At 37.0% G+C, this 18483-nt stretch overlaps 1 protein-coding gene across 1 annotated transcript; it reads left to right on the top strand.

Moving 5' to 3' along the window:
- The first annotated feature begins 17070 nt into the window (after positions 1-17070).
- LOC141636267 (uncharacterized) lies at positions 17071-17922 on the top strand. The gene has a single exon (XM_074446741.1). The coding sequence runs from the start codon at positions 17071-17073 to the stop codon at positions 17920-17922; it is 852 nt and encodes a 283-aa protein (XP_074302842.1).
- Positions 17923-18483: the final 561 nt, after the last annotated feature.

Below are 18483 nucleotides of genomic sequence, written 5' to 3' on the forward strand. Positions count from 1 at the left end.
GTTCGGCGATATCCCTATCGATCCCTGACATGTCTTTGTAGGACCAAGAAAAAACGTCTTTGAACTCGTGTAGGATGTGTATAAAACTGGCCCTTTCGGTAGGGTTCAGGGTAGTCCATATCCTAAGTTCTTGGGGTTCTAGTTCGGTTCCTACATTGATGGGTTCAGTGTTCTCTATTACCGGCCCCCCTTCCCCCTCTTGTAGTATTTCTTTGGTTATGTAGGGAGGTATCTCAATTGAGTATGGGTCTGGGTCATCCTCAGTATCATCGTAAACAGAATTGCACTCAAGACAACCCAAAGAGTAAGCAGAACCTGATTTATTCATATTAAAGTTTGAGAAAAGTTGAAACAAAGAAGCCATCTGATCTATGGTCAGTGGCGGTAAATGGACAGTTGTTGGGATATTTCCCGAACTACTGTTACTATTTGAGACTAAGCTAGGAGAAACTAAGGGAATGGGGATGACGACATGAGGAGACTCCTTAGTGACTTCTCTAGACTCCGACTCCGACTCTGACTCGAATTCATCGTCTTCTGGTTCTCCTTTGAACATATCTCCTTCTCCAGTGGTGATCTTGAAGAGTCTTCCTTGATTGTTGGTCCACTTGATTGACTTTATCCATCCTTTCTGCTAATTCGCATTTATTTTTGTGATTAACGCGGTAGGGTTAAAGTGGTCGTCTTGAAGTATCATGGTAATGATCTCATCCTGCGCGGCTCTAACAAATCGATCTTCTCCAAATAATAGACTAACAGCTTGTTCGTCTAAGTAAGGTGCTTGACGAGCTTTGACGGTAGGAACCGTTTCTGGAGGAATGAAGTAGCACGATTCCGGCTAGCTTCCTTTTGAGATAGTGCCAAGGTTCGGGAAATCCGTGAAAGAGTTTTAGACTTCATTCCTTAACAAAGTATCCATTTAGTGTAGGGAGATAGGGTCGCATTTGGACTCCTACGTACTTACGGTTTTGAACTTGAGTAAGCATCTCGAGAACTTCCTCTTTAGTGGGTTTGTACCCTAGTCCAAGTGGTATTCTTTTTTAGTTGCCTTCCTTGTAGGATGCGAAGGTGTTTCTTCGGATAGGGTTCAAAGGCATTCCAGGTAAGTATCCCTGGGATTTGAGTATGTGGTTGACCACCAAGTTGTAGTAGGGATCGTAGTATAGGGGTGCCAATTCGCTTTCTATGACACTTACGCTTTGAAAGCCCCCAAGTTCATATACTGGATCCGCAAGGACTTGATTATTCGACTTCTTTTCGATTATCGCCTTGATGGGTGACGAAGTGATCGTCACCAATTTGCCATTTAATGGGATTTTGATCTTTTGGTGAAGGGTGGATGTTACCGCTTTGGAGACGTGAATCCAAGGTCTTCCCAGAAGTATGTTGAAGGAAGCTTCGATGTCCACTATTTGGAAGTTAACCTTTCGCTCAATTGGCCCTGTGGCTATGGTTAGGTTAACGAGTCCTACGACCTTTCGTCGTGTTCCATCATATGCACGGACACCTTGATTGGTAGGGGTCAAATCCGACTCTTTCATGCCTAGTTTGTATGCCGTTTTGAGGGGTATGACGTTGACCGCGGAGCCATCATCAACCAAGGTCATTGGCACGTTCTTCTTTAAGCAAATGACGGTGATGTAAAGAGCCAAGTTGTGACTAGCGCCAAAGGGTGGCAAATCTTCGTCTGAGAAAGTAATAGGATTACTTAGCTTCGGTGATTCTTGGAAGACCAAGTTGACTACATCGTCGGGTGTGGAGTTATGCGCTACATTTAGCTTGGCCAAAGCTTGCAGTAAAGCTTGGCGATGTGGGAACGAGCTTGCCACTAATTGCCAGACTGAAAGATCAGCCTTTGTCTTCTGTAATTGCTTGAGCAAATGATCAGTAGAGTCATCTTCATTATCATTTGGTGTGATAACATTGGTTGGACCATTTTGAGTAGTGCTTTGATATGGACGCCCCGAACGAGTTAGGTGGTCCACATCTTGGTCTTCACCATTTTGGACTATTTCCTTGACTAGGGAGTGTTCAATGAGATACTCGTCTTCATCGTCATCGGCCCACACTCCATTGACTGTAGCTAGTTCCCTCATTCTCATGATCTCGTCCTCTAATTGTGTGATTTGGTCGACTAGTTTATCAACCACGGCAACTATTTCTTGCATGGTAGCATTTTGAGAGAAGATTAGCGGCGCATGTTCTTTAGGTGTCGCATTGGGGTCATGTAAAGTTGTCATCACATTTTCCAATTCCCAAACTTGCCTATCCACACTCTTTGCCCATGCGATGAAGTCGGCGATGGGAGGGGAAATGGTAGAGTAGAATCCTTCATTCTTGATTGCGTGGATTTCATTTTCAACTGGAGAAATGAGGTGTGAACAATCTAAGGTAGATTCTTCACTTGTGATCACTAGAATTCCAAGAGGATTCTGAGTGTTGTTGGGCTTACCTCCCGGCGGTATTGGTAGTCGACCATCCTCGATCATGTCTTGAAGCACATTTTTCAATTTGTAGCATTTTTCTGTGTCGTGCCCCTTACCCCTATGATATTCACAGTATGAGTTCTCGTCCCAGAACTTGGACTTCTTTTCAGGTTCGGGAGTAGGTCCTATGGGTTGGAGTTTGCCTTGTTTCATTAGCCTTTTTAGAGCATTGGAGTATGTGTCCCCAAGATTTGTAAATTTCCTTGGTGGGTCATTCTTCTTGGATGGCTCGAGGAGGTTAACTTCATCGGTCTTGCTAGTGGAGCCGTAAGAACGACTTATTGAGCCTTGATATCCTCGACCTACCGTTTTGGACAAGAGCCCTTTACGGATGTCATCTTCAATTCTCGTCCCTAGTACGGTTAAGTCCTTGAAAGTTTTGATGTTTTGGTATCTCAAATGATTGGCATAGATGGGCTTTAAGTTGTCCACGAATTTCTCCACAAGGGTAGCCTCATCTGGGCGTTCAACTAGTTGGGTACTAGTCTTCCTCCACCTACTTAGGAAGTCGGTGAAACCTTCTTTGTCATTTTGGGTAAGAACCTCTAGAGTGTGCATGTTAACTTGGATCTCAGCATTATCCGCATATTTCTTAGCAAACTCGATCGCGGCATCTTCCCAAGTAGCGATTTTCTTGTGTTCTAGAGAGTAGAACCATTGCTTTGGGATGGTGTCAAGAGATGAAGGAAAGATGATAATAGGGATTTGTCGTCACTTCCCAATCAAAAAATATAATTTATAAACCCAATTAAAAGTAGTATTTATTCGGGTGTCGAACACAAAGATGGCGGGGGTGTATACTTAGTCCGTTTAAGTCTCAATTTAGTCAAATAAAAATAAAGTTGATTAATTATAAACTAAGATGCAACAAGGTATAAAATTTAAACTAAATGAAATTGTTTTTTAATTAATAAGGGGAGGCTAAGGTCTTTGGGTTCACAAAGGCCAATTAGGGGGAGAAACAAGGTCTAACAAGAGAAGGGTAATAATAATGGTCAAGGGTTTAAGACTAATTTCTTAGTCACCTTAAGCTCCTCAATAAGTTGTCACTTGATCGAGATGAACTAGCTACAAATAAAGCATAAAGACTACCCAATAGCATGAGCACCAAGACGGATCGAATGCATCAAAGAGATGTTCTAACTTTCATTAAAACTCATCGATAAACACTTCTAAAACTATCTAATAGCACAATGCACCAAGGTAAGCCAAACATGTTAATGAAATGTCCAATTTTCATTGAGGCATTTTCACAAACACTTCAAATGCATTAAGAGTAGAAACCACATAATCACCCAATTCAAAAGGTTAACAACCCAATTTCACCCCTTTTAATCACCCTAGTTCCCCCATGACCTTAGATAAGACTACTCACTCATGTTCATGGGTGAGAAATTAACAACAAATTGCAACAAAACAAAAGTAAACATTGTAAACATGATAAAGATTACTACTTTAGATGAATAATGATAAAACAACATAAGAAATGTAAACAATTGAAGTAAATGTAAATAAAAGATGAGAATTATACCAACAAAGAGGAAAGGAACAAGCTTGGACAATAATGAAAGAATGAATTTCTTCTAGTCTCCCAAATACAACCCAATTGACTAATTGTATACTAATGAGAAATGAAGAACTTGGATAAATTAAAGAGCAATTACATTAATTTTTAATAAAGATTACAACTTGAGTCTAGGAAAATTGAAGGGAGGAAAATAATTTCTAGGGTTCTAACATATTTAGAGGAAATAATCTAAGCTAGTCTAATTTCTATTCTCTAATGGTAGTGTTGTGTCATAAGCATTCTTGTCTTTTATACTACTCAATAATAATAATAATAATAATAATAATAATAATAATAATAATAATAATAATAATAATAATAATAATAATAATAATAATAATAATAATAATAATAATAATAATAATAATAATAATAATAATAATAATAATAATAATAATTATAATAACGGTTTTTATAACCTATGCCCACTAGGCATAGGATAAGAGAACAAAAATGAAAAGAATTAATTGATGTTTTTATGGGAAATTGGAATAACCTATTACTTTTACTTTTCTTTACAATAAATACATTTATTTCTTTCCATTTTTGTTTTCTTATCCTATGCCTAGTGGGCATAGGTTAGAAAAACCCTTATAATAATAATAATAATAATAATAATAATAATAATAATAATAATAATAATAATAATAATAATAATAATAATAATAATAATAATAATAATAATCTCCCCCCAAAAACACCAACAATACACGACTATAATTCAACTCAAGGGGAAGGGGATGTCTGATACAACACAAGAAGACAAAAGAAGGAAAGGTAAAGCAACGGTCTAAACACGCGCAAAAGGGGTGCACAGCCGGTTCACCGGCCGCCGGGTGTGTGACCGGCACAAAACCCGCTGGAAAATTGAGGTAAAATTGATAGGATTTAGAGCCGGTGAGGGTGTCGGCAGACGGTTGACCGGCTGAGATCCATCTTGAGATTTGTTGCGGAATGGGGGCCGGTGAGGCGGCTCAGAGAACGATTCCGAGTTTCATGCTTGATGATGGTGCGGGTGATGGCGTAAGTGCTGATCTGTTGTGGTGCTTAGGATGGAATGGTGATGGGTCTCTTGTGGTGGTTATTGCGACGGAGTGTTACTGCTCCGGTGGTGATGATGACGGATGGTGCGAAATGAAGGTGAAGGACTAGCTCATCGTGGCTTCGATTGGTGGATTTCTGGTGGGGGAATGCAGGGGACGAAAATGATGATGGTGATGTCGGGTTCGGGTTTAATGGTGATAAAGGTGAATGTTGTGTTGATGGTGATAGAGTGATGCTTGATGACGGGTTTGACGATGGGATGGTGGTTGTATGAATGACGAGTTGGTCGTTGATGGTGAGTTATGGTGGTGCTCGAGTTTGCAAGTGCGAAATGGTGATGCAGTAGGAGGAAATGGCGGAAATGGCCATGTTGATGCAGCTGGTGGTTTAATGGTGAAGTGATCCAGGGGATTGAAGGCAGAGGAGGTCGAAAACTGACTCGGGTTTTAATTCCGAGTTCGGAATTGAAGACGGGTTGTGATTGATTGATTATGGTGAATGGAGGTTATGAGTGAATGAATGGTAATGGCAGATGTCAGCTTTTTTATGGGCAGCTCGAGATGGTGCGTGAATGGTGATGAAGGTTTGTTAATGGAGGAGAGAGTGAATGAAAGTGGAAATGGTGAGGATGAAGTGTCAGGTTTGATGATGAATGAAAATTGCAGGGGAGTTGATGACGGGAGTGTGACTTTGGTAAAGTCATTTGGCCATTTGACTTTTCTTTAGGACACAATCACAAATATCTCCATTTCTTTACGATTTGACTTCGTCTTGACCCGTCGCTTTATTCAATATACGATTCCGTTCTTCTCAGCACCTACATAACAAAATAAAACCAAGCAGTATCAAATACTCGAGATACACCAATTATTCGAGATAAATGCAATAAAACTAATTACTTCTAATTAATTAACAAAATGAGCTTTTTAACATTTAAAGCACACAAAATCGAGTCAAATATAAGATAAAAGCATGGGTAAAATACAACTAAAATGCTACTTATCAAAAGATCCTTAAGAACATCTCGGGTTTGATGCCTTTGATAGACATGTAATCTTGAAGGCACGGATATGGTTCAAAGGATTTTCGTGCCCCTTGAATTTAGGGACATCCGTCATGTTGAAGTTGGTTGGTAATTTGGAATTTACGGCCTCATACTTGCAATTATTCTCCCTATAAATGTCATCCCCTTTAAGGTACATCAATTTCTCCTCTAAGTATTGGAGTCTTTTCTCAGCTGCAGTCATTCCCATGGGAGGGTTTTCGTCCCTGAAGTCATTCACGAAGTCATCAACGACTTCACTTTCTCGAGGAGGAATCCTTGTTTCTACGGTATAGATCCGGCCCTCGATGGTGTCAAGGCGATCATGCACTTGGTCTTGAGTAACTTGGATTTGAGCCAGCGTGGCTAGGATTCGATCATTACTATCTTGGAGTTGATTGAAGTTCGCGTCGCTTGTTTCAGGCATCTTGGAAACTGGATAAGAGATCGACGACGAATCAAAACACGACCGACCATTCTAGCACACCTACTAAGAAAGAAATGTTTTGACTAGTGAAGTGGGTGTGTGCCACTTGTGTCAGTGAGCCTTTGAAGAAATGACCAAGTTTGAAAATGTGTGTCCTAGTCAACTATAGTGTAGCTGTAGGAGTGGATTCGAAGTGAGGTTTTTGAAATGGGCTAGGGCTCGAAATTTGACTCGACAAATGGACAGAGTTTCGACTTGGTTTTGCGCTAATCATAGGCCTTTTTTTCGAAATTTACACTTTAAAAGGGTTTTGATTTTACAAAAAATCGTCATGGTTTTGTTTAGAAATGGTGATCACGTAAGGTACAATCATTTATACAAGCATTATAACGGGATGCTGAGTGCATTTAAAAGGGTTTTGGTTTAAAGGGTGGGTTGCCATACCGAACAATCAAACTCGAAGTCTGTGGAGAGGCTCATACCAAACAAGAGTAAGGCCGATTCCTAGTCCATTTCCTCAAGTAGTGAAGGTCCTTAATACAAACAAGAGTAAGCATCATGGTATGGATGACGTCAATCGCTATCCATCCTTAGGCCCAAATAAGAATTAGGACCGTTTAGACGGGACGATTGGTCGAATGGGTTGGGTTTGGCCTAGGAAGGCCGAATAAATGGTCTAGGAAGACCGAGTTATGAAAACCGACAATTGTCTTGTACAAACTATTCCCTAACCTTGTTCAAGTTTCACCCTTTTGGCTACACGTAAGTGTATTATCCCCAGTGTATTCGCCAAACTATGGACATGGGGCCACGGGGGCGCTTGGGAAACAAGCGTTTGCATTTGTGGAGTCGCCACCAATTTTTATGGGAAATTGGAACCGTTCGAATACCTCGTGTCATGCCAAGACACAAAGTAGTGACATGAACACCAAGAACTCATTACCCTTAGCATTCTATGTCTAGAATGACTCTCGTGGATGCCAATGCACACGGATGTTCACATAGATCTGGAGTAAGGGGTGAGGGTACGTATTAGGAAGCTCTTTTGATCGAACACCTAATCCTGCCCGCCTCGATAGCGGCCTCTACTAATGATTAGGGAAGTTATTCGTACTCGATATATCGTCGATTATATGCATGCAATGCAACATCCAAGTTTTAATCCTAGCATGTGAAGATTAACTAAGTCGGTGAACAATTAATTTAACAAACAATTGGGTCGAAGTTGGGAATAAGGTTCAATTATATGTGAAGGCATACAAATGATACAAAATACAATGATAAATACAATAAAAAATACAATAATTACATCGGGTTTAGCGATTTATGTCGAAAATACTCCTAAAACGGATAATTTGAGAAAAAGAATAAAAGAATGAATCAACGAACAAATCAGTAGGCGATAATATGGTTAATAGTTAATTATACGTAACTAATTAAACTAGGTCAAGGCAGAACGGAAGTTCAGAGGCAGAAATCAACCTGGAACAGGCGCAGCAGGACTGCGCTCTTTGTAAGAGGCGGAGCAGATGTTGCGTCTGTTCCAAGGGTGAGTTCTGGCTGTGAAGCCGGAACTGCAAATCGTTAATGTTAATTGGTGATTTTAAGGATTGATTATGATATTAACTCGGATGGAAGTGATTTAATGGATTAATTACATATGAATGCGTCATAAAAGCAATAAAACATGGATGAGACGAACACAAACGAATTATTTACATGGACGAAGGGTTGATTAGTGACACAGGTGAACTAAATAGATTAAATATGATGAATTAATGACGAACTAATGACGAATACGACAATAGACAGATGGAAATATATCAAAGGTCGAATTCCAGAAACTCAATATGAACAAATCGAATTTCTACAACCCGGATTGATTTTAATGACGAAAACCCGCAAATATTGGATTATAAGGGATTTAAGTCGAATTTAATGATTAAATTACATGCTGATGAATGATAAATAGTGTACATATGGAATTATTATGCTATTACGTCAAAGAATTGAAGAAAACAAACGAAAACAAATAAAAGCTGACGAATTTACAGAGGACGAAGGAAGAAGAAAGGAAGCGAGAAATCTGGCGACCTCACGAAGAGGCGCAGCAGAAATGCGCGCTCCTTGAAGAGGCGCAGCAGTTGCTGCGTTCTTTCTCGACGGTTATCTTCTGGTAATCCGTAAAAAGGGTTTTAAAGCACGGTTTTAGAAATCGGTTTTAACAAGTATTTTCGATATAAACCTTACATTAATGATACAAAAAGTAAATAACAATAAATAAAAGAGAGATTTACACTCTCAGACTTACATGTTTGACGAAACGAGATGAACTAAGTTTACGATTAGTGATGCTCGACTCAAATGTAACGAAAGTGCCCTCGTAGGAGGAAAACGATTAAGATTAATTAAGTTGATTGATGTGGAGTTGGTCAAATTGGTCGGTCATGCAAACGAGGCTGGTACTCAGAAGGATCCGAGCTTACGTGGTCGAATGTTCAAGCACGTAGACGCCAAAAAAGTAAGAACGTGGTCTAGAATACAAAGGGAGAAGAGAAGGGCGGACACTCGCGTGAGAAATATGAGGAGCGAAAGCTCCTATTTATACTAATCACGTGAAGGAATAGGGTTTTCGGAGAGACTTTGGAAGTGAATCTCGAGAAGATATGAAAAAGATACGAAAAATACGCAGAAAAGGACTTGGGAAGAGGCGCAGCATGCACTGCGTCCCTTGGAAGAGGCGCAGCACCTACTGCGTCTGTTCCCAGGTGGTTTTCTCCTGCGGAAGAATGATTTCCGTGTTTGGTTTATGGAATAACGGGATTATCTTATTTTCCTTAATATTTTGAAGGAATATTACGGGAAATACTTTACCAAAGATTAAAAGATTTATAAAATATGGAATAGAAATATCCGGAACATTCCAGAACATTCTGACTTGGGATTTAACGGTTATCAGAAAATGAAGACAGTTTTAGGCCCGGACTCCAAATGTACTCTAACTACTGTCAAAACGATCGTATCGGCGCGTAGATGACAACTAAGAGGTAGACATTAGTGTTTGAGCAATCACTTGACGATAAACTTATGAACTGTCACAAATCGTTCCGCGTACCAAACATGCGGCCCAATCATCACCGGGTGGTTTGCGGGAGGTGCAGAAATGAGGTATCTACAGAAGGCTTGGCCCAAAGCGGACAATATCATACTATTATTGGTTGTGGACACCGGTGCAGAAGAGGCGCAACACAGGATATTCACGCTTCCGCACAACCGTTATAATACCCGTAAGAGAAATTTAAAAGACGCAAAAGATGTGGGGTTGATACCTAAGTTCCAAGAATGCCTTATTTATATAAGCATAAGACCACCACATCTTATGTTAATCTTTCGATGTGGGACAATTCTATTATTTTTATATAATCCTACACTATTTTTTAATGTGGGACGTATAACATACTAAGAAGTACACAATTTTATATATGTACAAATTATATGAAATCTATACACTAATGTTAACATTTTTTCCACGAATCAAATTATGTTATTTTCATAATTTTCTTAACGATATTTTTTTGCCAAATGAAATGTAAAATTTTTTATATAAAATTATAAACATCACTTGAATATAATATTAGAAATAAATATTATAATAATTCTTCTGGTTGGAGTTGTTTTAGCTTTCCCATTAAAGCTAAGAGTGGGATGATGTAATATTCCTATCATTTTATATATATATATATATATATATATATATATATATATATATATATATATATATATATATATATATATATATATATATATATATATATATATATATATATATATATATATAGAAGGATCCGGTGAGTCCGGGATTTTAAATGAGTCCGTCCTATTAATGTACACCGTCAGATCTAATACTATTCGACGCACCAGATTAGGCCACGTCAGGCAATCCTAATAAAAAACACGCGTACCTCGCTTGACTTTCCTTGCCCACTGTAACACTGTCATTCTAAAAAAATATACTCTCCCTCTCTTCTTTCACTCTCTCTAGTATATTATTTTCCCAATATTTCTGTTGTTCTTATCTATGCAGCAAAAAAGAAGGAACATAACCATCAAATTTCTACAGCCTCATCAACAATATTAAAACACGAGATTTTAGATCTACAAATCTGAGTGACAAGAACAGCTTCAATTGCAGGTTTGATTTATTATACTATTAAAGCATCGATTTATTTTGTTCAATAGTATTCGTGGTAATCCTATTTCTCAAATTGTTATTGAAAAACTGGGAAATCTAGAAACATGTAAAAAAGTGAGTTGTTGATTGTAAAGCCTATTAGTTTAAAACCTAGAATAATATCTATGATTGTGTAATAGCTATTATTATCCTGATTTCTTTTGTTTTTCAGAAGGTTATCGATTCAATTATTGAATAATGTATAATATTATACGGAGTACAAGGATATGGGTTCGAGACTTACATATCTTAATTTGTTATTAGTACGAAGAATAATTCGTTGTTACTACATAGAATAACTAGTGTTACTATGTCGACTAACCAGTGTTACTTTATGATTAACCAGTTTATTGATTAACTTATGTTACTTCATAGAGTTTGTAATATTCAATAGTGTTACTTTATAATGTTGCTAATGTTACTGTATAGAGTAACTAATGTTACTCTTTAGTTAGAATATGAACATTGAAAATTATTGTTACTCTGTATTGTAGTACTACATCGAGTAACTAGTGTTACTCTATGGAGTTATACGCTGTATTTTTTTTCCCGATTTGAGTTTTCGCTAATTGTTTTTGCTTTATCGTTGCTTTATTAGTTAAAACTGATCATTATTCTAGCATCTTTGATGAAACGAAAAAAAGAGTTGTAGAAATTTTCTTCTAGTGATGGGTCGTCGTTGGTCGAATGCTTTGGCATCTTGAGCAGAATAACTCGTATCTAACTCGTGTCTGCCAAAATGTAACTACTATTGGTTATTCATGAGGATACTTAACAATTTTAGTCACAAAAGTGTTATTTTAAGGACTAATTTATGTTACAATAAGATCTTGCTAGTGTTACTCCAAGGACTAACCAGTGTTACTCCAACGACTAACAAAGTGTTACGCTATTGGCTTAATAGTATTGAAGTCTTGATCGACAAAAATTTATCATTTGTTGTACGATGTTTTGAGGTGAATATTGAGGAGTCCTTGTTGTTTTCTACTTGAACATTCTAGTTTTCTCTTGTGCCATACTCTTGTCGAAAGCCGATTAGCTCAAATGGCAGAGCATTGTGCGATGCACAAGATGTGGGTTCAACTCCCATGTTGGCTACACAAATTAATACTAGTCGTGTTACCCTAATTATATAAGCATGTTATTCTAATATTAAAGACATGTTATTCTAATATTAAATGTCATCAAGATTAGTGCTGTATGTGGAGCAACATTATTTTGGGGATTAGATTACTTGAACACATACTTAGAAGTCAGAATTTGATTGCACTTTACCTTTGTCCTATTCTTTTAACAGTTGTTTCCGAGGAATTGAACGAACTAAGTTATTTGTCCAATGAAAAATTCGAAATTTTAAGTTATAATTTTCGATTTTTTCTACTTTGTCTTATTGCATTCCACGGTTAAGCTTACCTGGTCGATCATTCATATGAATTAAATCAAATTGGTATCACGTAATTCTTGTAAACGCTTATAACTCCTGATAAATGAGATCGATTGGTCATTCATATGGGTTAATATTCAAGATTAGTATTACTTTGTAGCGTGATTAGTGTTAGTCGATCGACTAACTAGTCTTTGCCTTATAGAGTATCCAGTGGTGTACTCTATAAAAGTAGTATCCAAAATTAGTGGTATACTATTGAATTGATAGTGTTAATGGAATAAACAGTGCTGCAAACAATATCAATAATACGTAATTATGCTATGTGGGACTCGAACCCACATCTATGTGAAAAATTTCACATTGCTCTACCTTTGAGCTAATAGCATTATAAGAAATTGAAATACTATCTACTCTAAATAACCTCGAACTTCCTTTGTTTTTTTTATATAATTGAGATCAAATGTATTCATTAATAAAAAAATCAATCAATTTAGCTCTCTGAGATAAACCAACATACATATGGCAAAGAAAGCCAGAGAAAAAAAATAGTCCGGACACAATATAAGTAAAGAGCGTTGAGGCTAGCAGTAACCATGGCTCGCCTGACTTGTCGACCTTTGAGTCTCCTATTTCCTTTCCTAACATCATCTATACTTCCAGGATGTATACGCACTCCCGGCCAATTCATAGCCCCGCTTCCCACAGTTTCTTGCTGACATTTCTTTCAAAGAATGTATGATCCAATCTTTCATCACCCTTTGATATAGCAAGCACAGTATCAGATTGATGATACTCCATTCCTTAATTCTATCCTTGGTATTCATTTTTCTTTTGTGCATCACCATCCAATTAATAAAGTAATAATGTTTGGGTAAGTTAATTTTGCACCAGACCCATCTAAACCAATGCCTTCCAACATCCACTTATAGGCAGAATTAACAATACATCTTGAACCATCGGCAATCCATTTCTCATTAAAACCAAGTGCTAGCTTCATTTTGACCTTGCAAATTTATTTCCCATCCATCCCACATCTTTAGGCATATATTAGAGTACCCTTTTCACAAATGTAGACACATATTTTAGGACCTCACCTCTCGCCCCTCACCCTCACATGTGATTATTACCTTATTTACTTGAGTAGCATCATAAGCTAACATCATAAGGGTCTAACTCTATTACAAATGCAAGTTATCTTTAGCACAATTTATATCCTCTATTTGCATTCTACCTTGTATCAGCAACTGAAACACTCATCCACCAAGTGCAAACACAGTATTCACGTTCAGTTGACAGTAAAATATCAGTTGTATATTTATCTACTAGCAACCTTTTAAAATGCACAAACGTAGCATCAATCAAAGCTGTGAAAAGATAACTATAATTAGCTTGTCTAATACAAGTTGAATAACACAAGTACACCCTTTTATAATAACACACTTATATTACTAAATTAACACAAGTACACCATTATAATAACACACTTATATTACTGAAGTAACAGAAGTAAACCATTATAATAACACACTTATATTACTAAAGTAACACGAGTACACCACTACAATAACACACTTATAGTACTAAAGTAATAGAAGTACACCATTGCTCCATTATCTTCGTAGAGAAACATCGATAATCAACTATACCATTATAATCACACACTTGTATCATTATAACACTCTTATAACACCAGAGTAACACTATTACGCAGTAAAATGATACAACTATATCATCATAATAACAAACACATGTCATTAGAATAACACACTTATAGCATTAGAGTAACTTAATTATCCACTACAATAACACTTATTCCATTACTGTAACACCGTAATACCATTAGAGTAACACACTTACCTCTTAATGTTCCATTATCGCATCAAGTAACTACAAAAAGAACGAAGAAATAAGTTGAAAGAATTGAGCGCAACAGTTGAATAACACATTTATAAAAATAGAATAACACATTATAACAGTAAAGTAAATTTGTTATATCATGAGCATAACAAATTAACTAAGAGGACGACACATCCGATAACAATATCAGTGTTACAAATTAAAATGTGATTTGAACCAAAAATTATGGCCTGATTCTAGCAAAGTCACTCATTTCACCACAACAATTGAAAGTCAACAAGTCAACAATGTCAAAACTTTGACAGAACAAACTAATCCGATAACAAGCGAATAAACGCATACAACTTTTACTAATATTGAACCTATAACAAGCGAATCAACACATACAATTCTAATGCCTTTTGTTTCTATTTCTATTAAGCCTCGAACAGAGGAATACTCTATCAAATACTCAATCACAACATCAAAACTAACCAAAGCTAGCAATATACCATATTTAATGAATCCAAACAGCTACTATAAAACAAAATCTACAAAATCGAATCAAAACCTTGAACGGAGGAAACATTGAGGTCGCAAATTAGAAGAATCGCTAAGGTTCAAGATAGATCAATGACGACAAAGGAACTGGAGAAGAACAATCAGCGTGGTGGTTGAAGGCGGCGAAACGAGATCCTAACAGAATTTCGGCAAGATCATGAGACGACGATCACCATTTCTGAAATATTCTCGAATCTCCACGAGAGATAAAGACATGCGAATTAGGGTTTATAGTTGTTGATGTTTGTTTAATTGGGAGTTTTTGTTAATGACGAAAGAGGGAGAGTTGAAGAGTTTGGAGCAGGTAGAGAGAGAAAATTAATGGGCAAAATATGAGATATTCCCGCTGGATCTGTTTATGTATAGACCGGTAATTTGACACTTTTACCCTTAGTACCACGTGCGCTACTATGGCCGTTGGATCTCCTTCATCTAACGGTTTAGGATGGTAGGACGGACTCACCCTAAGAAGGTAGACTCTCTTGATCCTAATTCTATATATATATATATATATATATATATATATATATATATATATATATTCACATTTCACCTAAAAAAATATTATAATAATTAAAAGATTTTTCCCTTTATTTTTTTAAATCAAAAATATTATTTATGATACTTTCCTTAATTAATTTTGAGGATCACCCCACCTTATGATAATTTTCTGATGTGGGATAATTCAAGTATTTATATATAGTATATTTACCACACCTACATTATTTTTCAATGTGGGACAAATAACACACGAAAAACTACATCATCTTTTTTGCACCTATTTCGATATTCAACCCGATTTAATAATGAGAAAATACTATACTATCTATCTATATTCGTACAATTTTTTCCATTTTGTCATAATTAAAATATGTACAAATTAAATGATATGATTTAAATTACATTTTTTCTCCTAACACGACTTTTAAGATGTAATTGAGGGAGCAATAAAATGTATAAATAAATGCAAAATATTTTCTTTTTCTGTTGCGATTTTGATTAATGGTTAAAAATTATGAAGTGTTTTAGTTATTATGACAAAAAATCAAAATCTTGCGATTTTGATTAATGGTTAAATATAATAGTACGAGGCCTTTTGGGAAGAAGCCCAAGAGTAAATCCATGAGGGCTTGGCCCAAAGCGGACAATATTGTACTATTACCGGTTGTGGATACCGGTGCAGCAGAGGCCCTACACAGGATATTCACGCTTCCGCACAACCGTTAGAATACCCGTAATAGAAATTTTCATATTCTCGCAGTTCAATATAATGAAAATAAGATATTTATAGAGTTACTAATATAGACCCCGTACAATATATGCACGGTATTTATAGAGTTTTACTTTCTAGTATATTACTAGTTTGGATGCCCTTGCGTTGCAACGGGGTAATTAACTTAGTAACAAAAAAAATGGTTATAAGGTCTTAATATTTAAGAGACGCAAAAGATGTTGGGTTGATACCTAAGTTCCAAGAATGCCTTATTTATATAATTATAAGACCACCATATCATATGTTAATCTTTCGATGTGGGACAATTCTATTATTTTTATATAATTCTACAGTATTTTTTAATGTGGGACGTATAACATACTAAGAAGTACACAATTTTATATATGTACAAATTATATGAAATATATACACTAATGTTAACGTTTTTTAACGAATCAAATTATGTTATTTTCATAATTTTCTTAACGATATTTTTTTGCCAAATGAAATGTAAAAGTTTTTATATAAAAATTACAAACATCACTTAGAAATGACAAAGGAGGATGTAAAATCGGTTCCTGCTTGGGTTCAAATTTACAAGCTACCCCTGAACTTTTGGGGTAAAGGATTGCCTAAAATAGCAGGTCTGCTTGAGAAGTTTATAAAGAGTGATGCTGCCACTGAGGAGAGGACTAGGTTGGGGTATGCTCGTGTCATGGTTGAACTAGTTGTGGATCAGGACCTGCCTTCAAAGATGAAAAGGGCTCAATCATAAGAGTTGATGTAGAGTATGAATGGCGGCCTATTAAATGCAAGAAATGCCTGGGTATGGGGCATGATTTGGAGCATTGTAGGAAATGCACACAGGAGAACTATGTTAAAAAGCCAGTCAAGAAAGTGTGGAGGCCAGTGGTGAAGCAGAGTGCTATCGTTAAAACTCCGGAGAGCAATGTGATTGTGAACACTGCTCAAAAAGCCCAGCTGGTGGATGGGACTGTTACACCACGCAAAAGATTGGTTAAGATGCATAGGCAGGAGGGAGACAAGAGTGGATACAACACTGAATCATTTGGAGCTTACTCTTACAAGGATGTCTTGGCCTCTCCCTCAAAACTGAATGGTGGTGATAGTAGTAATGGTAATTCTCCTCCAAATTCTTATGGATAAATTAGGATTTTGGAATGTGAGAGGCATGAATAGGGTAAATAAGCAGAAAATCATAAATTTTTTCTTGCAAAATAAGGGATTAGGTTTATTTGGGTTGTTGGAAACAAAAATGAAGAGTAGATCTTATGCTAGAGCTGTAAATAATTTCAATAATTGGTGCATTTCAACAAATAATGGGTATCATAATAGTGGGAGAATTTGGATTCTGAGGGATCTTAAGGTCTTCTGGATACAATTTCTTGAGTATAATGCTCAGTTTATTCATATGAAGGTTGAGGCAGTGGTGAGTAGAAGTGTCTTTTATTTAACAATGATCTATGCATTCAATAGCATTCATGACAGGGCTCCCCTGTGGGATCATCTAAGGAGAATTGCAGGGATGGTTGATGGTCCTTGGGCCATAACAGGTGATTTTAACTGTGTGCTATCTGCAACTGAGAGAGTGGGAGGCAATACCCCTAATGCTGAGATTGAACCCTTTAGGAACTGTGTAATTGACTGTGGAGTAGTGGATATACCTGCTATTGGATCACTCTTTACATGGAATAATAAGCAAAGGCCTGAAGATAGGATTTATAGCAGGATTGATATATTTATGACTAATAAAGCTTGGAGTGACCATTTTCCTGATTTATATGCTAATTTCCTGCCTGAGGGCGTGCTTGATCATACTCCTTGTCTGATCAGCAGCTCAACTCAGGTCCAGAATGCCAGAAGCTTCAAGTATTATAATATGTGGGAAGCATCCAAGGAATTTTTACCTACTATTAAACGTTGTTGGAGTAATAGTATCCAGGGTACTCCTCTTTTCAGGCTAACAAAGAATCTGAAACTTTTGAAACCTGCACTGAAAGCTTTGAACAGGGAGAACTATAGTGACATTGAGAATTCTACCTCCATTATGCAGAGAAGGGTCTCTGAGTTGCAGGTTGTAGGAACTGATTGGAAAAGATCCTACTAACCTGCAACTAATTTCTGAAGAGTTTGAGGCCTCAAAAACTTTAAGGGAGATGAGTGTTGCCAGGGATAGCTTCCTAGCTCAGAAGGCTAAATTGCAATGGATGCAGAAGGGAGACTCTAATAGTGCGTACTTTCATGGATTGCTAAAAAAACAAGGAATGGGAATAGAGTCATCAGGATTGAGGACAGAACTGGTAAACTGAGTGACACCCCAGAGCAGGTGCACAATGCTTTTCTGGATTATTATCAACACTTGCTTGGTGATTCTCAGAAAACCAAAAAGATTCATAGGAAAATCATAGACCAAGGTCCTAGGTGTAATGCAGACCATTATGTGCAGCTGACTAGACCTGTCACTGGCAAGGAGATCAGGGACACCTTGTTCAGCATTCCTGACATCAAGTCCCCTGGACCTGATGGATACACGAGTAAATTTGTCAAAGATGCATGGGAGGTGGAGATGTTATCAGTGCTGTCAAGGATTTCTTTACCCAGAAAAGACTTCTTAGGCAAATCAATGCAACAAATCTTACACTCATACCCAAATGTGAGAGACCCCAAA

Source organism: Silene latifolia, chromosome 2, assembly GCF_048544455.1.
Source record: "Silene latifolia isolate original U9 population chromosome 2, ASM4854445v1, whole genome shotgun sequence".
Lineage (NCBI taxonomy): Eukaryota > Viridiplantae > Streptophyta > Magnoliopsida > Caryophyllales > Caryophyllaceae > Silene > Silene latifolia.

Bases quoted from the DNA above. Each gene is read 5' to 3' on its own strand.
- LOC141636267 (XM_074446741.1), top strand. From the start codon at position 17,071: ATGAAGAGTAGATCTTATGCTAGAGCTGTAAATAATTTCAATAATTGG.